Source organism: Gobio gobio (genome assembly GCF_949357685.1).
Source record: "Gobio gobio genome assembly, chromosome: 3".
NCBI classification, from domain to species: domain Eukaryota; kingdom Metazoa; phylum Chordata; class Actinopteri; order Cypriniformes; family Gobionidae; genus Gobio; species Gobio gobio.
Window position 1 is genome coordinate 17995349 of NC_137099.1, and position 24945 is coordinate 18020293.

A 24945-nucleotide genomic window follows, 5' to 3' on the forward strand; every position below is an offset into this window, starting at 1 on the left:
CATGTTTTATATTCCAAATAATTTTATTGTTAGAAATCACTCCATCAAGAATGTTTTTATCTTTTCAGTTTTACCAGCACATGAATTTAATTCAAATGAATCCTTTTTTTTTTTTTTTTTTGAGGAATGAACAGCAATATTATTCCGTAGAATCAAGTTTCACGTTGTGCTTTCTTGTCTAAAACAACTCAACACATATTTAAAATAAATGTATTTTGATTTAAAATTCATAAAATGATTTAATAATGATTCATTAATATGACAACGCCAACCAGGAACTAGTGGAACACAGGAACTTGTGTAACTTGTGATATTTCCTACATAAAGTCTGCGGCTTATTTGAAGATCAAGACTGGCAGGTATAGCCAAGCATAACTGGTTGTGATAAATTATATCAGCGTCAATCTCTTTCACAATATTGCACTTGTACGTTATGTTTTTCCTCCTTTCTTTATTTCAGTGTTGACTGTAAACCAGATGGCGAGCATTAATAATCATATCTTAGTAAATGAGAAATGCTTAGTGTTTTTAAAGTCATCATATATAGTAATAATCTGAATATCAGATACGACCTTGAGTCTTTTTTTCACTCTATGAATGGTCCCCGGAAAGAGTTCAGCTTTAACTTCCTTCTTCCCTTTCTCCGTTTTGTCCTTTCATTTTTATCCTTTCTTCTTCGTTTCTGCTGTCTACCAGCTGTTGCCAGTGTTTTCTGTTCATTCTGCAACCTTCTTTTAGAGGAGAACAGGACTCGCAAATGCTGGCCAGAGCCTAGGGAAAAAGATAAAAAAACAGGTAAAGACTAAATAGGTACACACAGAGGCACAACATTGCAGCAGAAATGCCTCTTACTCACTAAACAGACATACTGACACACATTTCTAACAGGATGTGCGCGGGCAGGCCCTCACCTCATAGAGCGGAAAGCAAATCCCATCGATATAGTCAACCTGCATATGAGGTAAACGAGAGGAGTTTTCACGGTCCATCACATTCTGTGAGAAAGAGATTCAATGTGTGATTCAAGTTCTAATTAAACAACATAACTGTAAATAATTATTCTGGAAACTATAAAATAATGTGCCCCTCTTCCTCTTAAATTCAATATCTTCCTGTACAACAGTAATGAGGTAGAGGAAGTTAACACAATACTCTAGACTTACAATTGGCTGAATGTTCAATTCACACTTTTCTCTGTCTCCTTGTGCATAAAATTCTGTTGCTACAAGTTCAGCAATCTGTTGAGATGAAGAGAAAGAAAGAGAAATTTGTGTATGTGCGGGCTGGCGTATACAAGTGTGTGTGCTTGCATGCATGTGTGGTTGTGGTGCATCTGCATGCATGCATACAAATGTGTGTGGGAGATGCTCACCCGCTGCTGAACTGGCCATGGTTTGGTTATTGCACATATGTCACTTGCTGTCATTAGCATTGACCTATTTAGATCATAAACATCAGTTAATACAGAAACAGGAAGTGGTCACATCAAACTAAATGTGGTGAGTGTTTCCTGTGCTTGTGCTGTTCTGCAGTCAAACAAATTGACAGCAAAAGAAAGGAAACAGAATAATTCAGATGTGTATGTGTTGTTTGAAGTATAAGAAACATGTCGATTTTTAAAGTGGGTTACACTGTGAGAATGTGCATCAAGTGAAAAATAATATTTTTAGTCATAAATATGTGAATATTGTGCATTCGTGTGCATATGTTTCAATATTTTTATTTTTTATTTTTACCTCAGCAGTTCTCTATGTCCTTCATCCTTCCAAAGACAGCTGTTATTCTGAGCAAGTTTAAAGAACTTAGTTCTCTTCCTATAAATAAATAAACCCATAGAGTGATTTAACATATTTTGTGTGAACATCTGTGTTTACAGCTTGAATTGGAAAAGGAGTATAGCTTACTCTATGTACATAGCAAGGTCTGTTGCCAGAATGTTCTTCTCAATCATCTGCACACAGGCCCTGTATTCCTTCAATGAGAGCGAGCTGAGAATCTGACTGCCCTGAGAGAGAAGAGAGGTGGGAAGTATGAAACAGATGTGCATGGACATGGATTCATTAATTTATGAATAGATAGATGGACAAATGAACAACAGGATGGATGGATTGATGGATAATTTATTTTATAGTTGGATGGATGGATGATGTTATTAATGGACAGATGGATGGCTAAATTAATAAATGGATGGATGGTTTTATAGATGGATGATGTTATGAATGGATGGATGGATAATTATGTTAAATTATAAATTATTTATGAATGGATGGATGAATAAATAGTGAGATGGATGGATGGAGGGATGATGTTATGAATGGATGGATGTTATGAATGAAAGGATGGATGGATGGTTGGATGAATAATGGATGGATAATGTATGTTATGAATGGATGGATGGATGGATGGATGATGTTATTAATGGATGGATGGACAGATAGAAGGATGAATAAACGAATGGATGGTGTTATGGATGGATGGATGGATGATGTTATTAATGGATAGATGGACAGATGGATGGATAGATTAATAAATGGATGGATGGTGTTATAGATGGATGATGTTATGAATGGATGGATGGATAAATAGTTAGATGGATGATGTTATGAATGGATGGATGTTATGAATGAAAGGATGGATGGATGGATGGATGGATGGATGGATGGATGGATGGATGGATGGATGGATGGTTGGATGAATGATGGATGGATAAATGATGTTATGGATGATGGATGGATAATGGATGTTATGAATGGATGGATAAATTATAGTATGGATGGATGGATAAATGGATGGATGGATGGTGTTATTAATAGATGGATAGATGGATAATGTTATGAATGGATGGATGTTATGAATGAAAGGATGGATGGATGGATGGTTGGATAATGTATGTTATGAATGGATGGATAAATGGATGGATGGTGTAATTAATAGATGGATAGATGGATGATGTTATGAATGGATGGATGGATAAATGATGTTATAAATTAACGGATGGATTGATGTTATTAATGGATGGATGGACAGATAGATGGATGAATAAATGAATGTATGGTGTTATGGATAGATGGATGGATGGATGGATTATTATGTTATGAATGGATGGAGGGATGGATACATTATTTTATGAATGGATGGATGGATGATGTCATGAATGGATATATGATATGAATGGATGGATGTTATGAAGGAAAGGATGGATAAATTAAGTTATGGATGGATAATTATGTTATGAATGGATGGAGGGATGGATAAATTATTTTTGAATGGATGGATGGATGAATAGTTGGATAGATGGATGGATGGATGGATGGATGATGTAATGAATGGATGGATGTTATGAATGGAAGGATGGATAAATAAAGTTAATAAAGTGATGTGATCTTACAGGGTTGTTGAGAATGAGAAGGCACATGTCATAATGATGGTGCTCTAGGGTTGAGTGACCATACAGCTGTGCCAGAGGCTGGTTACTCCTAAAACACAGAGAGAGAAAGATAAGGGAAAGAGAAAAAGAGAATACCAAAATGCACTACAGACTGTAAGAATGCATTATTTGCCAGGACAAAATATTGAGGCAATTTACAGTTTAATAAGTGTCCAAATACTTATTAGGCCAATGTAGCTGCATATCATTAATGAACATTTGACAGATGTTTATAATACCACCACAGTCAGAGATGTTCTTTAGCTTTACCTCTCTATGTAAGAGTTATTCACGCCTCTGTGGTCCAGATCATGGCACAGACTGGCAATCATAAGAGCAAGAACCTCCAGACTGCTCAAATTACTCTGGATTAAAGAACACGACAGATTAAGTAAACTTGGAATAACACCAAATGTGAGGACATGGACATATAAATGAGGCCCCAGCTGTCTAAACACATTTACTAAATCTAGCCATCATTTTCCAATATCATAAACACATTTCACATGAAGACACAATTCACAAAACCCAATCCTCCGTTCTCATAAATCTTAACACATTTTTCCTTACTAAAACACAAATTGCAAAAGAACTCTGCTCATATTCTCAAATGAAAGCTCATGTGATGCAAAATGCTTGCCACAGTCAGCAATATTTGAACACAATGAACACACCTGGCGTCATTCATTACACACAACGACTCAAAATTGAAGACACTTGTTGCTAATGCTGTGACCACATGTATAAAAGCAAGTTCAGAGTGCACAGTTTGCTGAAAATTCCAAACAAATACAATGGATGAAGGCAGAGTCAGGGGAAGAGGAATTCGAGTCAGAGGAGGGAGAAGAGCTGGCCATGGAAGAAGAGGAGGAGGCCAACAAGGGAGAGGAGAAGGTCCAGGAGGGAGAGCAAGACAACTTCGCACCATCATTACGGACGAGATGCGAGCAACAGTCATTGACCATGGCATGACAATGGCTGAAGCAGGACTAAGAGTCCATCCAAACCTGAGTAGGTTCACCGTGGCCACCATTATCAGGGCATTCAACACAACAGGTGTTGTACTCTATTGCTTTCTTTGTCACAATACAATTTTACCAGCCTGTGAAAGTAGTCTATTGGTTTCAAATCAGTTGTTACTGTATTGTAAAACATGTCAATTGACAACACATGTTTCTTTCTTTAGAGTTGAAAGAATGCCACATAGAGGTGGGAGGGTTGCCATATTTACAGCCGCACAAGAAACCCTCATTGTGGATATGGTTTGTGAGAACAACCTCATCAGACTCCGGGAGGTCGGAGACAAAGTCATTGCCGATAATGTCAACTTTGAGAGCATTGATGATGTTAGCTTGGCCACAATAGACCGAGTTCTCCGGTGCCAAAAGATGCGAATGAAACAGGTCTATAGGGTTCCCTTTGAGCGCAAATCTGCGCGACACAAAGACCTACGTTACGAGTAGTAAGTATACATCCATGTTCACAGTACAGTTAGTGGACATACTGTGTTGCTCAGTGGCCTACATTACTTCTGGACAATACTGTGCTACCTGATTGACTGTTGTTCTGAACACCTGTGCACTTTCACATTTTCACAGAGGATATTACAGTTGGACGCGATGGCCAGACCTCATGAGTACCTCTTCCTGGATGAGGCTGGCTTCAACCTGCAGAAACGAAGGCAAAGAGGCCGTAACATCATTGGCCAAAGAGCCATCACTGAGGTTCCTGGCCAACGGGGGGGTAATATTACTTTTTGTGCGGCCATGGGTTTGGAGGGGCTTGTCCACCGGCATGCTGTCCTTGGGTCTTACAACACCCGTCTCCTCACCTTCCTAGAGGAGCTAAAAGACATCCTCCTGGACCACCAACAACACCATCCTGGGCCCGCACATCACATTTATGTGATCATTTGGGACAATGTACGCTTCCACAGAACAAACCAAATCAGAGAGTGGTTCACCACCAACAGTAACCACTTTTTAAACGTCTGTTTGCCACTCTACTCCCCTTTCCTGAACCCTATAGAGGAGTTCTTCTCATCGTGGAGATGGAAGGTTTATGACAGACAACCATATACTAGAGAGAACCTCCTGTGTTGACATCCCAGTGGAGGCCTTCCAAGGATGGATTAGCCATTCCAGGGCGTTTTTCCCGCGGTGCCTGGCAAGAGACAATATAGCCTGCGACGTGGATGAGGTGATGTGGCCCGATGCAGCTCAGCGACATGATGCCGCACAGTGATTGTGGTGTGAATAAAGTAAATAAAAAAACTTCACACCCTGATCATGTTTTCAAGAGAACTGTTGTGTGCAATAGATTCTGTTTTTTCATTGAGTTGTGTTACAGTAGTGTACATGCAGAATTTACTATAGATTTGTACTCTTCATATGAAACTCACAAATCTAAATGCCTAATCCTCTGCAGAGATCTAAGAAGATCCATTACTGTAAAGTTTCTAAAAATATGCATTGGCAGTTATGAAACAAAGAACCTTCTCACAAATTGAGCATTGTGTTTTCAATTGTTTTGCTGTAGTGTGTAATGATGTGTATAGTGTTTACAGTTTTGAAAGCTTCGAGCTGCTCTTTTGGTGTGAAAGTTTGAGTTTTGAAGTGAGAAGGTGTGGTTGTGTTTATGTAGCTTTAGAAAAGGGTGTTGTGTTTCGACATTGGGGAACATGGAGGAAACGTTTGTGAAATGTGTTTTAGCATTTGAGAAAAACTGTAACACCACTGATTAAGACAAGTTGTTTATTGACAGACAATGATTCTGACCTGTAGCTCCTTTGTCTGCAGCATCGCAAACATACACTGGGCAGTGCGAAATGCATGGCTCCAGTTATGATAGACCACATTGTTCCTGTAGCACTTCCGTATGCTCAAAACCCACTGACAAAGGGTCTGAAAAAGAAAGGGAAATACCAATTCTAGATCCAAAGCTTAAATGGAAGTATTTCTCAATGCTTTGTTGTAATTTAGTGAAGTTACTTAGAAGAGCCAAGCAGGATTAAACCAGAAACCTTGTAGTCAATGCTGAAATCCCTGAGAAAATTAAGATCCAGGAACATGCGCACAATGGCCTGAGTCATGGCAGTCTGAGACATATTAAAATCACTGAAGCCAAAATCCAGTAGAAAGAGTGCATCTGCTGACGGGATGAGGGACTCCTGGAGGGAAATGGGAAAAGTATTGGTCTTTCAAATGACACTCTGAAAAAACGTCCTGATTTGAGTGGTGCAACTGACAAAACCACAAACACACACAAGAATAAACAACCCTAACCACAGGAAGTTGCAAGTTCCTCTATCACATCAACAATTACAGGCTTTAACGCAGTTTCACAATAACTTTTTAATAAAGTTAATTCAGTCATATGTGCAGTTGTAGAAGTAATGAAGGTATACTTTTCAAGAAAAATATAAGGACTTTTGGAATGTTACCTCCAGGTCATGAATCTCCTCTTGTGAAACCGAGATTTGATAAGATAAGACCTGCAGGTACAAACACACACACACACACAAAACATGAAAAGAAAAAGAAAAACAATGTATGTTCATTGCTAAAATCTGTAGTACTTTTACTACTTATATTAAGTACTAATATTCGTTTTTCCTGTGTAAATCATGTGATTGTTGAGTCAGCATTCAAATCACTTACTCATTATTCTTACAATATAAAGTGATTTCCAATGACTCAAAAGGAATGTGGTGGCATTTGCTACCTCATTGGTTACAGCCAGCCTGGCTCTGGTTTTATCTGCCGTCTGCTGTGTGTTGAATTTCTGTAATCCTAGAGCACAGTACACCGCAAAGTCCTCCAGGAGGAGCTCATCAGCTCGACTAAAAACGTCTGCGTCAGCGAGGGCCATATTTCTCTTATTGACTAGCTGGCACACACCTATACAAAAGCAATATGTATACTGTCAAAACAGTCTATTTTCATACCAGTATCATTGTCAACCCTAAAATTTCCTTCGGAGATTAACAGAATGGGATGTAATATATCTGAACTGAGGCAAATCACAAATAAGATCTTTTTAATTGCATCAATGACATTATAAAGGGAGCAAATGGAGACCCTAGAGGAGTTAAAAGACCCCAGTTATCTCATGTGTCTCCTCTTATAAAAACAGTCTTAACAACATCACAACTGTGAGATTTTCCAAACTGAGATTTCATTACGAACTCAAAAATAGTCCATCAAATTCTTCCAAAACCAAATGATCTGAATTATGTTATCCATGTTAAATTTAGAGCAGTATACTCTTATTGTATGTAATATAATATAACATGATCTCTTGAGCTATAAAAGAAAAAGTCTGAACCAAAAAATCCTCTGGGAAAGCATGACGACTGGGAGTTTTGGTTTGATAGAACAAAACAAGACTGTGGAAATATTTACCTATGGCGTTACCTCTCTGTTTGCCTCTCAGAGGCGTGCCGATCAAACTTCTTATCTGAGAGGCCTTGGGGAACACATAAAAACACGTGTACATTAGAAAAAAGATAGGGAAAATTCCAGATAAGAGATACTATAAGTGGTCACATGATGATATGTTTTTTCCCTATATAAAAAAGGAAGAAAGACTATGAAAATATGCCATTACATTAGCAAAAGTATTTATACCAGCATGTTATTGGTAAGATTATATAAATAGTAGTGACAATTAGTGAATCGATCAGATCAACTTACAGGCCTGTTGACAAAGTTCAGCGTCTCCATATAGTTTCGCACATGCACAGCATACATGTAGCTGATGTCACTGGTGTCAAAATCCCTGAAGATTACAGTTACACCTGTCATTTTACATTTAACTGACATAAACATGCTAACCTAATGTTTTGTTTCTTTTTTGTTCACTAAAGTGTTCGAGAAATTCTAAGTAAATGTTATTTTGTATCATGATCAAATGATAAATGTTCATTTATTTACCTTGTGGTACACTGGACAGAGCAATTGGTTTCTTCTATATGGACCATCCTTGAGAAAGACCCCTTCAAGACATCAAAAAATGGATCTATCAACTTATCGAGCTGTTTTTAGTAGATCAGTATCAAAAGCATTTCATGAGATTCATGTTTTTTTTAACCTTTACAAGAAATGAAATGAAAGTGAATGACTTAAAGGGTTAGTTCACCCCAAATTTCTGAAATTGAAGCCGGAGTTCTGACGTAGAACCCAGAAGCGCTGCACTGTTTACAATGTGAAGAGCGTAGGAGACTGACATGTTATACCCCTTTTCCACAAGCATGAACCTGGTGCTAGTTCAGAGCCAGTGCTAGTGCCGGTTCGGAGTTGGTTCGACTGACGAGCCTTCTAAGAACCGGTTAGCCTTTCCACGGGCTAGAGAGCCACCACAGAGCCAGGTCTTATGTCACTGTATATGTCTCATCTTTCTCAGCAACGCTAGCGAGGCAGCGGAAAAACACAAACACACCAGGCTTGATCGAGATGCATCGACGCTGCGCAGACCGATCGGCATATGATATCAAAGTACCGCAAGAGCGATTCAAAAGCATCGTACTATGCTCTCGTTGTACTTTGATGTCATACGGCTATGACCGAGCAGAGCAGATGCAGTCTCTGCAGAGCAGATGCATCTCGAACAAGCCTTCCATCAACAATGGCTATTGATGCGTTACTATTGATGCACATGGCTTTGTGATCCTACATCGGCATCAAAACACAGTGAATCCAACGCATTCGTGCAGCTCGGTAATTTGTATAGACGGAGATTACAATCAAGCAGCTATTAGCTCCATTAGCTGCTATTTCAAAAAATGCTGTCCCAAGTTCGTGTTTGTCTTGTTGGTCAGGGTAACCCCGCCCCCAGCCCCTGATGCAAGTGGTTCTTACTTCTAGACCAGCAATGTTTTGGTGCACTATTACCCCTTTTCCACCAAGGCAGTGCTGGTGGTAGTTTGGAGCCAGAGCCTAGTTTCAAATCGGTTCTTTGTCTTTCCACACCCAAAGCACCAGCTCCGAACCAGGAAAAGTGGTTCTTAAATAGCACCAAAACATTGCTGGACTAGAAGTAAGAACCGCTTGTGTCAGGGGCTGGGGGCGGGTTTACCCTGACCAACAAGACGAACACAAACTTGAGATCCGCCATTTTTTAAATAGCAGCTAATCGAGTTTGATCGAGTTTGCTGCTCGTATGTAATCTCCGTCTATACAAATTACGGTGAGCAAAATATCCAAAATCCACCAGGCCAGTGTTATATATTTTGTTCAGTTGAGTATTTACAATATCCCAAATGTTTCCAACTATTTGTAAATCGTGAGAAAATTGCTATTTTAACCAAGGAACTGGGACGTGTGAGGGAGTTGCCTGTGAATTGCGTCATATCTGCGTTACCCTCGGTTTCCGGTTTTATTTTGCAGAAACGCTTTATTCTTACTGCAGTGTGCAACAATAGCAGCCGCCAAGCGAATGCACAGAGTAACGTCATAACTTCATTTTCAACACACTCAGTTGTATCTAATATGATAAACAGAGCTGCGTTACGTCATAGTCATGACCGGAAAAGCGGAAGTGGCGCCGGCGACTGTGGCATAATAAAAGTCCCACCGGCGACTATGCCATAATAACAGTCCCGCTGCTCGCGAGGCGTGTGTTCCGCTCTTCTTATTAACAATCGCTCCAGCGGCCTTGCTCCGCTCCCACACCACTCGGTCCTGCTCTGCTTCATACTACAGAAACGTTAATAATCGCATCCATGAACATGATTTCTGCCCGTGTCCTATCCCAATTCTTTTCCACCGGCTGTGAGGTGAAGACCACATGTCCCAAGATTCTGCGCTCAAACGTGGCATCATTAAACTACGCCTTTGTTTCGAATAGGCGACCTCTAGTGGACGGAAAAGTTACATATTGCAGCTTTAAGAACCACTTTTTCTGGTTCAGAGCGGGTGCTTTGGGTGTCGAAAACCAAAGAACCGATTTGAAACTAGGCTCTGGCTCCGAACCAGCACTCAAACTGCCTTGGTGGAAAATGGGTAGAAGAGAAGACATTGTTGAATAAAGTTGTTTTTTGCACATAAATTATACTCGCCACTTCATAACATTAAGATTGAACCACTGTAGTCACATGGACTATTTTAACGATGTCTTTACTACCTTTCTGGGCCTTGAAATCTGCAATGACGTTGCTGCCTATGGGTGGTTCAGGAACCTTTTGGATTTCATCAAAAATATCTTAAAATAATTTGTGTTCCAAAGATGAACAAAGGTCTTATGGGTTTGGAACGATATGAGGGTGAGGGTAATTAATGACAGAAATGTAATTTTTGGGTGAACTAGCCCTTTAAGCATGAGCAAAACCAACACTTTAGATGCCTTCATACAAATAAAGCATCCTTTTTGTTTTAACAATGAATCATTATCCATGAACTTTTAATAATTTTTGTACTACCGTGGAGTTTTCATCTGAAATGAACATAGTACAGAATTGTGCTTTTGTCACTGGCAGGATGATAGCAGCCAGCTTGCTGAGCATGTCATCCACAGAGGGGTAGTCATGTGACACCAGCTGGGCCAACTCCAACAGAACCTGTCAATCAAATCCACCACAATTATAACCGTAGTGAATTATAAAAAAAGCAAATTTAAGATTAATCCCTAAACTAGCATACCTGTACAATATAGGATCCATCATTCATATACAGTAGGTAAGGGTAACACTTTACAATAACAGTACATGAATAATCATGTATTAATACATGAATTAATAGTTTGTTAAACATGAACTCATGATTAGTGAAGATATGAACTAACCATGAAGAAATGAGGAGCTATCATGAACTAAGACAGGAGTCATAAGGATTCATACATGAATAACAGCAGCATTAATACATGTTAGTACATGTTTGATAATTAATGCATTAATTAACATGTATGGTTAAACTAAATCAAACAGGCTCCTTAAGAATAAATAAGAAGTACTCTGACTTTGAATTAAACATGTGATTTAATACTGTCATAATTAATAATAGCCTATTATAATCTGCCATCTGCAGCTTTGTGGTTTTTAGCCATTTTTGTGAGCCATTAATTACACACATTTGTCTAATCAAACGTGGAAAATAGACTAATAACTAGCACTAATCATTTTAATTTGATATAAACCGTTTTCAGATTTTTAATTTTTTATAGTTAAATTAGGCTACGCACAGCTAGTTTTCTTCCTGGAACTTTTGTATAATCTTTTTGTATAATGTTTGTATAATCGTTGTATTGGGATATTTCTGGAGGTGTGTACTTTAATTAACTGTATTTTTCATTGTTTAAATGTAACTTATATGCTTCGATTAGCATTAGCCGGTGGATGCGCCCTGTTTTACATGTAAACATGCCATATGTGGGTATTTACAGGTATGTTTGGGCTTTCTTTTAAGTCCATATATGTTTAATTATATAAATATAAATAAAAGAACTAGCCTACAAATACTTACCATACTTAAGTTAACTTACCATACACTACATCAACTAATGGCTTGTTACTGTATGACTATGTCATGACTTTACTTGAGGGGGCACGTCATGATTAATTCATTATTAACTAACCATACACTAACATCAACTCATGGCTTGTTAATGCATCATTGTGTCATGACTTTACTTGAGGGGGCACATCATGATTAATTCACTGTTAACTACTTATGAAATTCAGCTCATGATTTATCATAAACTTACTATCAAATACACATGTAACTAGTATTCAGCCCAGTTAAGAGAATGGAGGTACAGTATCATCACGGCCTGTGTCTGGGTGGAGAGAGAACTATACGGATCCCAGCAGACGATCCCTCACTTCCTGACTTTACTGCATGTTTCCTGTTTTTTTTTGGTAACTGATTTCTCAGGAACTGTTATAAGTCACAGTAGGTTTAGTTTGATGGGAAAGATAATATCACAAAACAGACTGAGACCTTTTGAGATAAAATATAGCAGATTTAGTATTTTCTATGTTTGATAAGGGTGATCAGTGAAAGTAATGAAAAACTATTCCTGTGGCTTTCAGTAATATTTATGAGGAAGCTTCTGATAAAAATGGTTTAAATTATGACAATAATACATTTTAAGATGTATTTCAAAGTCAAAATATTTGTTATTCATTCTTAGAAACCGTGTTTGATTTAGTTTACCCATACATGTTAATTAATGCATTAATTATCTAACATGTATTAATGCTACTGTTATTCATGCATGAATCCTTATGACTCCTGTCTTAGTTCATGATAGCTCCTCATTTGTTCATGATTAGTTCATATCTTCACTAATCATGAGTTCATGTTGAATTAACTATTAATTCATGTATTAATACATGATTATTCATGTACTGTTATTGTAAAGTGTTACCGACATTTGTAAGTCATTTTAGATAAAGGTGTTTAAATGAATAAATGCGAAGTCTGTGTGGTTTACCTGATTGCGTTTGCTCTCTTGTTCAGAACTCTCACACAGCTGACTGTTTTCCAGGATCAGTCCGAACAACACCATATGTGACGACAGCACCTAGAGGCAAAACTCAAATCTCATTCTTTGACTCATCCATTCGTCACATGATACGTGGCCTGTGTCGCATACAATTCAAATATTTAAATTTCAAGTGTAATTAACAAAAATGTACATGTACTGTATTATTGAATTTAGATTACTGAAAGGCAAAATGTTTGCCATGTTTAATATTGATCAATACTTGCTTTCTCATCTTGCTCGGAGAAACAGCTGCCTACACATGTGCCTGGTCTGCTTTTGTTCACAGCCATGATGACACCTATAACCTGCCAAAACCAGTCCATAGACAAATAAAAACAATGTTCATTACTAAAAAGATTGACTTTACACATATAAGTAACAGGGCTCGACATTAAGCCTGTTAACATGCTTGTCCTAAATCTGTAAAAGTAAATCTGTCATTCACTTGTCCGAATAAAAAATTTGCTTGTCCGAAAATTTGTATTGTATTACTTTTGTGTGTGTGTAATTTATTCTGAAGCAATATTCTCACCAGTGTTCAATCATCTTTAACATATTTTAAATCTGCATATTTGTGATATTTTTACCTTTTATAAAGGGCATTTTTTCCCCATAATCTTATTAGATATAGGCTATGGTTCAGCTTTAATTTTATATTCTTAAATGTGATCAATAAATTAAACTAGATTAAGACACTTATAGGGCTGTTACCAATCAAATTAAATAATTTATACTTAAAATTACAATGTTATGAGATTGTTAATATTTTTTGAATATACAAATAAGAAATGTTGGAAAGAATGTTTGAACATGAAACTAAACTGCCAGTAGGTGGCGGCAGGTGACCGTCTTAATGAGCGAGTCATTGAGTCGATTCGTTCAAACGGCTGGTCGTTTACAAATAGGTCATTGAATCTTTGATTCAACCGATTCATTCAAAACGCTGAATCATTCAGTAACACACTGTTGCTGTGAGATGCGTTATGGTTCTGGCCGCCAGTTGCATTTAAGCCATTATGTTAAGACAGTGTCTTAAGATCTAGTATGAGCCACTAGCAGTTAGGCAAGTGGCATTCAGTCTTACTTTTCGTATCAAATTAAGCCAGTCTATGTTTTTATGTAACTGATTTAAAAAAATTATGAACAGTTTTAAATAAAAAAAAAGTATGTCTAACTTGTAAGACTAGTCTTAATGGTTTATGCAAGTTGCAACTGGCCCCTGGTGTGATCTTTTGTTTGTGACTTTGAGTGACTTGATGTTAATTAATTGTTCATGGAACTGTCATTTGAAATCATTGTCACAATTTCAATCGTGGTGGTATTCAGGAAAACAGCACTCTTGTTCATGTGGTGTTGCTTAACTGTATCATATGTAATAAATTTAAAAACTCCACATTTTGCATTTTTACCGCAGTATATTAACTCATTTAACTGAGTTTCTGTTTGAGCGGTGCCGATTTGTTTTGATTTCGCCACGAGAGGCTGCGCGAGTGTCAACAGCGCAACCTTGTTACTTATTATACATTATATTATTATCAACTATCGATCGCCATTTAGGCTACACTAAATGAATGCAGAATCATTCTTGCATTTTGGTGATTCCCTAGATATATTTTTGTTTTTGACGTTGTAATCAGACTACTTGTCTGGTCAGACAAGTAAAATTACAATTCACTTGCCCCTTCAAAAAAAAAAAAAAGATGAGAAGCGTTGATGTCGAGCCCTGAGTAATAGCTACAATATAAAAATGTACAACCAATCTTGTTAGTGCAATGCTGGACATCTAGCATAATGACAAGTTGTTTATATATAACTGTCTAACCTCCTTTTTGTGGTTCAGGATGGGCACACTGAGAATACTCTTGGGTCTGTCCTCTCCCTCATTCAGGTCAATCTGAAATCTTGGATCCTATAAAAGGACAGTTCAAATCAGTTTTTCAGGTTATTCATTACAACACATCAATTTAAAACCTTGCATGACTAAGTTATCTCTGAGGTGATGACAGCGTATTTTATTTTATGACTGTCTGCTCAGTCAAACGTGAGAGATTTCTGGGGCATGACGGGGTTGGCACCTTAAAAAAGGCCAAAGATTAGATTTTAGTGGCATGTTTCTGAGAGAGATACTTGTTAACTTTCTCTGCTATTCATTCTTTCCCTTCCCACACATATGCCCCAGAGCATATGAAGACTCAGAAGTACATGTAATCTCACCTCTCATTCCCACGCATACTCAGTTCCAATTAACCTAAAGATGAGGATGATATATTTGTATCATATAAGTATATATACATTTTTTTTCCCCATTTATTCATGTCTGTCAACATTAAATATTTAATTGTGCCCACTCAGTTCCCCTATTTTTAAATTACCTTTGCCGTCATCTAACACTTTAAAAACACTTATAATTTAATAACAGTTACATGTAATCTTTATCAAACCTCAAAATGAATAACCATTTTTCATATTGTACTGTAATAGGTTGTGAGGCCTTAATCAATTGTAGCATTTAATTTTTTATTTATTTTATTTTTAGAGTTTTAATTTATTTAGAAGTATATAAATTTAATATCGGCCATTAATTGGTTATCTTCTCATAGTTTATTTTATACTGTACATTATTATGTTGTGATGCCTAAGATAACTTGATTCAAAATTATTTATTTTAAACTTTAAGGCTTTATTTTAATACATTTACAAAATGGTAGAAATTGATTGGCTATCAGTTCATCTGCTTATCGTTTTAGGTTGTTTATCAATATCAGTGCATAACTAAAAAAAATACATAAAAAATACTTTTAAAAAATGTGTAAGATATTTAGCCTCTTTATGTAAACAAGAAATCATCTTCATGTTTTCAAACATGTTCAACTAACACTGCTTTCCAGTTTCATAATTGTTATTTTATTGTTATGATTATGTATTAGTTCATGTCGTTACCGAATACTGCTGTAAGACCTTTAAAGTCACCCCAGATTAAACGTCTTTAAACTGTTAAAAGCCTGACAACCTAAAGCACCTTGGATTAACACACAGTCTGTTTTGAGGACAAAGATTTAGTTCAGGTCAGTCCTAAAGTGCTTGAGTAATCTTAGTGTTACTGTTACAGGGGGAATCGTGGACCGGAGTCCACCAGTGACCTGAACTGACCGTGAGGGGGTGTGTAAAGTTCAGAATCAGATTAGACTTGACATGAAACACCCCTCATTTATTACCTCACAGGCATCCCTGATGTTAAGAGGCCTCCCAGTGCTGACGACATATCCCATAATGCACTTGTCCCACTCTGCCTGTGTGTAGCCATAGACAGACTCCTCATCTGATTGGAAGACAGGACCCAAACACTTTACACCTGTTTTGTCCACCCTTGTCATTGAGAGACAGCAGCTCTGAGCCTGAGTGATTGCACAAAGATGCTGTAGGACCTGAAGACAGATATTTTCGTTCTGTAGAGGTCTATTCGAACCATCAACAAGCCGTATCATGAAGTTACAGGACTCGCCTATTCTACACTGTCCCGCCGGTCTTGAGGAGCTCAGAGAATGTGGCAAACACTTTGACCTTGACACACAAGGTGAAAATGGACAGTGTGTAGACTGCAGTGATTGAGGAGAACGACCCCCACCATGGTCCGAACTCTCAGGATTATCAATCTCATGGACGGAACAGCAGGAGTGTCGTCTTTCCATTGTGGCAGGGTGCACAAGCCCTCGAGAGGGCTCAGACATAGGGTGGGACACCCTGCGACTGCGAAGAAAAGTCATCCTAGATCTTGGCTCAGTTATGAGGGCTTGGGTTCTTTCTGCACAGCCATTCATCCAATATCTAAGAAGAGAAGGGACATAGCAGATTAAACGGTACCGCTAGCAATTTGAGCAAAGCAATGGCTAAAGTATATAATCTTATGCTGCCTTCACGTGCTATCAGAAATTTTGTACTTCCCACTTCTGAAGTCGTCTTTACGAGCTCATCGCATTCAAATTTTGATTTGATAGCGCGCCCATGTCCAATTTTTCAACTATGAAATTGGTATTTACGATAATTCTGATAGCATGTGAAGGCAGCATAAAGCCATCCCTGTTAAAGGTCCCATGGCATGAAATGTTCATTTTATGAGTTTTTTTAACATTAATATAAGTTCCCCTGTAGCCTGTATATGGTCCCCAAGTGGCTCGAAATTTTGATAGGTGTAAACCGAGTTCTGGAGGCGTTTCTCAATGTCAAGGAAGGATCGTCGGAAGCCAGAATTCTGAGGATGCTACGTCATCGACAGCCGTCAAAGGACTGTTCCAATGTCAAGGATCCTCGGAATTTCAACCAAGGTCTGAGTCCTTCGTTCGAAAATATGCCATATACAGGAAAGGATGCTTACGAGTAGACTTCGCGCACTTAGCGTTCTCAAATCACCCACAATCCTATGCGCGCAGCTTTGCTATCTTATTCAAAAAATACAAAATATCCGAGTCGGAGCGTTAACGGGGAAATATGCTTTCAAGTGTAAGTATTTACGTTACCAAACATTTGTTATAACCATAGTAAATATAAGTAAAGTTTAACGTTTAAATGCCAGTACAAATTACTAGCGTACTGATATTATACAAATTACGTTATTGATGGCTAACGGACCTTTACACTGACGTAATGAGGCTGACGTGCACTTGCTAGCCTGTTCCATTTACTTGTTCTCCGAATGCTAAAGAGGAGCCTCGTCTAGCCTCTGACTTGGAAGGACTAGTCCTACAGAGGAAGGATCCTTGACATTGAGAAACACCTTGGGTGTCCTGCTCTGCCTTTGAGAAAATGAGAGCTCAGACGAGCCGATCTGGAATCTTCCCTGTATGTCATCATATGGGGAACGGTTACCTCCCCTTCCTCTGCTTTGCCCGCCCAGAGAATTTGGAGAAAATGGATTCAGTTTATCAGTCACGACGTCAGCACAGGCTTTACAAACACTTTTACCATATGGATTCAACAGCACCGCCACAAACAGTGAGTAACAGTGTTCATCAAGGCCTGATCTGTGATCAGTGATTTCAGATGTGTAGCTAATCATTCAAGTTCACGCAGACTTTCTTTCTAAATCGTTTAATACCGTCAGTCCCGCCGCTGGCCGTCTTGATGCCCTAAGCATAATGCATCAGTGAATCAAGCCAGTGACTAAAACGATCAACTTCATATCATTTCTGTTAGTAGCATGAAACAAATCTGTTATTTAAATTTTGATTAGACGCTAGATTAGCGATCAAGGAACACTCTCTTTATAATGTTCGGAGCTGTGAATCACAAGTTGCGAGTGTATCTGCACAGTTGCCCAAACTGCCGTTATAATGAATGATGCTGTTATGCTGCACAATGCTCTTACTGTATTCATATCGATGTCGTGTTTGCTGTTAGTTGTGGTGAAAGCATTTTGTGAGAGAATATGCGCTGCAATGACGAGATCACTGCATTCACGCAATCAACAGACTGTCTGTGTACTCAATGCTCATCACTGCAGCTTTTCATGTGATGGGAAAAGATCTAAAAATAATGCTATAATTAAGACTTTGACAATTTGTTCATCTTGATGGCTGTGATGGTAAAAAAACGTAGTAAAAGTATTCGAGAGGGGTTACACATTTCGTAGAATAAGGAGGAAGAAGACAGGGTCGGCATGACTGGGACTCTCAAATACAAACAAAATAAACTTGCGCTCACAGCGCTCTCAACAACTCGGTACAATAAAACTTTCTCAGCTATCTTTCTCCAGCTCTAAGGTCTCTCTGGTCAACATGCAGTCCATCTCTCTCACTGGCAGCGCTTGCAGACCTCGCTAAACCACGCCCCCTCCACCACATAATCTAATACTCATTTCAAATGCAATGATGTCAGAAAACGCCCCTTGAAAGAGAGCATTCAAACCAGAGGGCTAATATCAGTATAGAAAAAAGGCTTTTTATTTCTAAATTATGACATTTTTTTATGTAAAAAGTAAAAACCATACTAACAATATAAGTACACCTCAGGAAACATTATAAAACAATAAAAACAATCCTTGCCATGGGACCTTTAACAAAGACAAACATGGACGTTTTGGATGTTGTTTCCCAGGTTAGAACATAAAGTAGGTGTGTTTGACACAAGACCAAATTAAAATTCATACTGAACTATGGTGGTCTTTTCATCAAACTGTGTCTGTGAAATCATTTATCATGTCTCGTAAAAATATTTCCTTACTTGTTAATGTATTCATTTAAAATCATTTTACCCTGATATGCTGAAATAGTTACTTTGTGTTGGCTTTTGAGGCTCCTGTTCTTAATGGAACTATAAAAGTAAAAGTTTGATCGTGTCATGTTAAATAAATAACATGTCAATAAAATATATACACTACCGTTTAAGTTTGGCAAAAAAATTGGCCTGGTTCCACAGACAGGGCTTAGGTTAAGCTATGATTAACCCTTAATTTAATTAGGACATTTAAGTAGTTTTATAAACCTGCCTTAAAAAAAAAAAAAACATTACTGGTGTGACAAAACAATGGCACTGACATATTTTAAGATATGTCAGTGCAAGTTGCTTTCAGTAAAAACAGCTCAAACATGCATTTTAGTTTGGAACTCAAGCTTATGACTTGTCTGTGAAACCAGGGGTATACCTCGTAGAACCCCAGTCTGTTGCTATTCTTACTGTATGCAATTTCTAAACTTTAAGACTTGAAGAATGAATATACAGTACACAAGAAAGAATGCATCACATCACATCATTTAATTTTTCACACTCTCTCAGAACTGATACCACTACACTGCTCACCTTGAAGATCTGCTAAAGTAAGACCTGGCAGAATCTGAATGATCATCCAGCCATGCCTTCACTCTCTCGCTTTCCTTTCCCATCCTGAATCCCAGTCTCTGGGTTTTGGCACCTGGGGTCCAAAGAGGTGAGAAGAACCATCCAGCACTGGTTATGACACACTGTTCTTTCTCGCTGTCATTCCTCTCCACACGTGCACCCTTCCCTCTATTCTTCCCTTTTTTACCAGATTTGAACCTGGACCCTTGAGACCCCCTGCATGTTGAGGGGACTCCATACCTGCCCTCAGCAGGCAAAGCGGGCAGGGACTCCGTGTGCAGACACGGCATGCTTTCTCTCTTTTTTTCTTCTCTCCAAGAGCAGATGCAGATAGGCAAGTTGCTGGACCTTCCTGAAGGAATGATAAAGAGAGATGAAAAGCACAGATGCAGGATCGCTGTCCAAGACAGGTCAGAGGATTAAGCTTTGCTGTCATCAGCTAACCTAACAACTCAACTCTGCACAGTGGATGTGGAGGCTAATCTGTTACATAAAACAAATCCCTGAAATAACGCCAATGGGTTCTGTTTTGCCCATTCAAGGAAATGGATTAGTGTTGCAGAGATCTGTGCACTCTTATCTTTAACCCATTCAACCTGCCAAAGCTATTAGAAAATGTCAAGTGGACATAAATAGACAAATCCCACATGATCTAAACCCAGATAAATGAACAAACTGCTTAAAGACTGGAACAGAACATGAGGACATGTGGGCAGAGATTAATAAGGTAGGTAGCTTTGATAACTGTTTTTTACAATCGATATGACAATTTTTTCAATACTTTCCTAAACTCTTAACGCATTTAGCACAACATCTGTCTGTGTAGGCTATACAATTAACACATTTCGTGTTGCTTTTACACAAAATGCATACAGTTAACACAAATTTAAATGCTTGAACTTCTTTTACAAACAAGCTCAACCAAGTCCAAAACAATGGATTTTTATTTTCAAAGCTTTAACACTGTATGTCAGAACAGATAACACCATGCTCTAAACCTAACCTTATAGGCTCAAGTCAAGGTAAACGGATGTTTATATTGTGAATTGAAAAACAACTATATCTCCCGTATTTTATTCCATTGTTACTGAGAAACAGCTGATTGAAGTTATGCAGAGAACATAAGAGAACATGTGTTAGGGTTTTGGTAGACATAGTGTATTGTGTTAGTGAATTATTGTATTTTGAAAATTAGTGTTGGAGTTTAGTTTACAATGTGTGATTTTGAGCATGAAATTAACTGTTTGGGCAATTGCGTGATGTAGGTGTGTTGGTGTGTTAAGAGTTTAGGAAAATTGTTAAAAGTATTGAAAAAATTGTCATAGCGATTGTAAAAAAACTGTAATAAGGTAGAAAACACATTTAGATGAGTTTTTATGATATTATCATTTTTCTTTGTTGATATTACATATTTATAACAGATTATGACATCCAAAAAGAACTAGCTTTCGTCATCAGGACTTTCCAAGTATGTGGTTCCGGCCATATGCAGAACATCTTTAACCACATTCCCTTTTCTAGAAAGCACTTCTTCTTCCCATACGAAAGTTTCACTTCTGAAAAGTGGTACTATGCAACGAGTTATAACTCGTTTTTCAGAATGCCAAAGTTCCTTATGTTAAAGTGATATTAAGTGATGTAATATTTATAAAGTACACCTACACCTACACCTAAAGTACAATACTTGGTGTATAAGTATACTATGTAATTATGTAAAGTATAATATTTCCAAGTATAACATGAATTAATTTTGTTTCATTGCATTGCATTTCAAGTGAAACAGCCATGCCGGTATCTCTTTGAAAATGTATTTGATAGCAGCAGCCCCTACTGGTACTGTAAGAAAAAAAGAAAGGCGTGCAGAGCCTTACCTGAATGTGTAACGGCCACCTGTCTAATACTGTTCATTTATATGTTGATGTGCCTTTAAGACGTGTTCTTCTATGGCGTACGTTATTGTATGCACGCTGTTCTAATGAGTGTGAGCAGAGTTGAACGCTTGAGCAAAGTGAGAAATGGCCGCTCTACCGCTGACTGATGTTACTATTAATGTGTTGATCTCCACTTTGATTTGTATCGTTGTCAGAGTGTTTCTTTTCCTTTTTTATGCACACTCTTTTACATGTAAGTAGAAAGCTAGTGCAGACCATCTATAAAGACTTGTGGGACTATGACTACCAGTTCGTTTGCTTCTGGTTTTCTTTCTTGCTCTTTTCATTTTCATCTGGGCAGACTTCAAACCCTCTGATAGACGTTACAAACGACGGAGGCGGCATTTTCAGGACCGCATTTCTAGGACCCTAGCAATGATTTAGTTGTTTAATTGATTAACTGATTATATTGATCTGTTAGGTGCTATATTGTCCTTACCAACCCCTAGCCCTAAACCTACCCATTGGTAACCCTGTTGAAATATTTAAACTAATTTAAGTAATTTAACGAATTTGTTTGCCCATATAATCTTAAGATATTTAGGTTAAGCTTATTCGGCTTGCTGTCTACTGATGAGGGGCTCGATGGAGCAGTTTCAACTCGAGTTCTGATATACCCCCATAGTGACTAAATGATTATGTAGGGCAAGGTACCTAAGATAAAAGTGGAGTTTGGGGAGGTGGTGGGATGCTGGAACATCTGAGACTGAGGAGAGGTAAGCAGCTGTTTATATACTCTGGCTGTTGGCTGTTGATTGGAAGATTAGATGGGCTCGCTCCTCCCTAAATTACGTTTGGAACTTCACTAAATTTAAAATGGCTGTGTCTGCTGTTTTGTTAAAAATAAGGTGGAAAATGTTTGAATCAGGTCTCCTGTTGGAGTACAGTTGGCTAGATGGCGCTGTCACAACAACAAAAACAACTAACGTTAGGGTCCTAGAAATGCAGTCCTGAAACTGTGGCAGTCCAAAAAGTGCAGCCTCTGGTTGCAGGCAGATAATATTGGAGTGAAGTGACAAACTTTCTATCAACTGCCTAGCGGATGAATTTTCAATTTTGTATCCGATTCATCTGCCTACATAATAGGGCCTACTACAAGTGGTAAGTAAGTTAAGTTACATGTATAATTTCAGTAATTTTTTAAAAGCGTTCACACAGTTTTATAGCAGGGTTAAAGGGATAGTTCACCCAAAAATGAAAATTAGCCCATCATTTACTCACCCTCAAGTCATCCTAGGTGTCTAACATTCTTTCAAACGAATAAAATCTAGGTTACTGTACATTACAAAAGTACAGGCTTATGCCGCGTTCCAGGCAACCCGCGTTTTTCCAACCTTCTACCCGTGAAAGTGCACTGGAACGGCAGTCAAACCCGTGACTTCCCACCCGTGAACTCGTACTAGATCGATGTACTCCCAGTTACGAGTTTTGACGTCACATAGCCCGCGAAGCAACAATGGCAGCCCCCTACGGATGCAGTGTTTATGAAACAAATATACAAATAACGTAAAATAAAAGGTATAACAGCTTTTCTTGCCGTCTGCGCTGTTTTTCTCCCCCATTTCCCTCAAATAAGCAAGGATTAAGCACCTTTGGCGATAGAAATTATTGTAAATGAGCATACACACCATACGGTCCGCCACGCTTTGTTTACATCTAACTACCACACAATTCCTTGCGCTCAGGCAGTTTGGCGTGACTTTGCCTGGAACACTACGAAGTCGTGAGTCGTGGTTTGAAGTTGTAATTTACAGGCTCAAAAACCTGCCTGGAACGCAGCATAATCCAAGCATTATAATTGGATTCATAGTGGCTCTGTTTTTGAAGTCCATAAAAAGTGACTGCCCTTCAAATAACGTGCTCCACGCGGCTTTGGGTTGTTAATAAAGGCCTTCTGAAGCGAATGGATGCGTTTGTGTAAGAAAAATATCCATATTTAAAACTTTATCAAGTAAACTTTCTTGGAAAAATTGTTGAAAGTTCCCCTGCCGATCGAAAGACCAGGTAGGCTCGACATGACGTCACGTACGCATCTTGAGTTTTACTTTCAACATTCAACACTTTTCCACGGAAGGCGGTCGGCCGACAGTTTACTCGATAAAGTTTTAAATATGAATATTTTTCTTACACAAACGTGTCGATTCACTTCAGAAGGCCTTTATTAACACCACAGAGCCGCGTGGAGCACGTTATTTGACGGGCAGTAACTTTTTATGGACTTCAAAAACAGAGCCACTATGAATCCAATTCTATGCTTGGATTAGCCCCTGGACTTTTGTAATATAACTCCGATTTTATTCGTCTGAAAGAAGAATGTCATATACACCTAGGATGATTTGAGGGTGAGTAAATTATGGGCTAATTTTCATTTTTTGGTGAGCTATCCCTTTAAACTGCTGATTTCTGCGTCACAAGCGGCACTAAATGGAATTGCAAAAATGAAGACCAAACAGGTTTTTAGGTACGATTACTAACGTTACATGTTCTACCATCTCTCAGCTTCACATCAACATCTTTCCCAGCCTAATTTCGCGGGCTAAATTCGCGTGACACGCTATAGCCTAGCCTACATATTCTCAGGGGGGAAATCGAGCAAAGATGACAATTTAGATGTACTGACAGACAAAACAGAGCTACTTTTTATATAAAACAAAGATATTTTGTACGAAATACAAACGATACCGGTTTGGCGCTCTTAATGTGGTGGCGTGACAGATATTGCAGCATCGCATCATTTCAAGCGAAGCGGGTGCGCGCGTGAACGACCCTCTGCCTCAGTAACTTTAGCCTACAGAATGAACATTAAGGGTATTTTGAAAGAACCAGTACAACTAGTCGCTCAATCGGTCGTTCAAACAGATTGTAAACAATTGTCACGTTAAGCCATGCAATGTCCATAAACTGTACAGTTCGCGAGAAAAGTGTACTTATATAGCCTGCCCTATTCATATTTTTTATCATGATAAAGTTATCATAATGTTATAATAAACGGCCGTATCATAATGTTATAATAAACGGCCGTATCATAATGTTATAAAAAAAACGGCCGTATATACAATTGTGTACAAATCAGTTAGTTAAATAATAAAGTATAAGCTGACAGGTTTTACAACATTAGATGAGATTTTTTTTTTTTGTAACCTCGATATTGAATCGATTTAGCTGAAGTCAAAAGATGGCAATGTAAGTATAATAATAAAAATAACAGTGTTGGCTACAAACTAGTTAATGACCTTGTTTTACTCATACAATAAAATGCTTATTTGGCTTCAT

General features: G+C 38.2%; 2 protein-coding genes across 3 annotated transcripts in view; one reads left to right on the forward strand and one right to left on the reverse strand.

Moving 5' to 3' along the window:
- Positions 1–24945, reverse strand: part of pde5aa (phosphodiesterase 5A, cGMP-specific, a) — a 25510-nt gene continuing 565 nt past the window's right edge. The window contains exons 1-22 of one of the 2 annotated variants that reach the window (XM_079812630.1): positions 21613–21751; positions 19703–20093; positions 16126–16735; positions 14733–14819; positions 13135–13215; positions 12857–12946; positions 10845–10982; positions 8362–8423; positions 8122–8206; positions 7831–7894; positions 7151–7326; positions 6870–6920; positions 6450–6596; positions 6205–6330; positions 3698–3792; positions 3389–3476; positions 1905–2005; positions 1737–1814; positions 1373–1436; positions 1164–1238; positions 912–995; positions 1–771 (exon numbers count right to left, since the gene is read on the reverse strand). In XM_079812630.1, coding sequence (XP_079668756.1) covers positions 622–771; positions 912–995; positions 1164–1238; positions 1373–1436; positions 1737–1814; positions 1905–2005; positions 3389–3476; positions 3698–3792; positions 6205–6330; positions 6450–6596; positions 6870–6920; positions 7151–7326; positions 7831–7894; positions 8122–8206; positions 8362–8423; positions 10845–10982; positions 12857–12946; positions 13135–13215; positions 14733–14819; positions 16126–16735; positions 19703–20093; positions 21613–21649 — 2880 coding nt within the window. In that variant the 5' untranslated portion in view covers positions 21650–21751 and the 3' untranslated portion in view covers positions 1–621. Of the gene's footprint in view, positions 772–911; positions 996–1163; positions 1239–1372; positions 1437–1736; positions 1815–1904; positions 2006–3388; positions 3477–3697; positions 3793–6204; positions 6331–6449; positions 6597–6869; positions 6921–7150; positions 7327–7830; positions 7895–8121; positions 8207–8361; positions 8424–10844; positions 10983–12856; positions 12947–13134; positions 13216–14732; positions 14820–16125; positions 16736–19702; positions 20094–21612; positions 21752–24945 lie in introns of those variants that run through there. The other variant, XM_079812631.1, reaches the window with a different exon arrangement.
- Positions 20400–24945, forward strand: part of ppp2r2ca (protein phosphatase 2, regulatory subunit B, gamma a) — a 22126-nt gene continuing 17580 nt past the window's right edge. The window contains exon 1 of the mRNA XM_079812653.1: positions 20400–20468. The gene's annotated coding sequence lies outside the window, so the exon portion shown is untranslated. The remainder of the gene's footprint in view (positions 20469–24945) is intronic.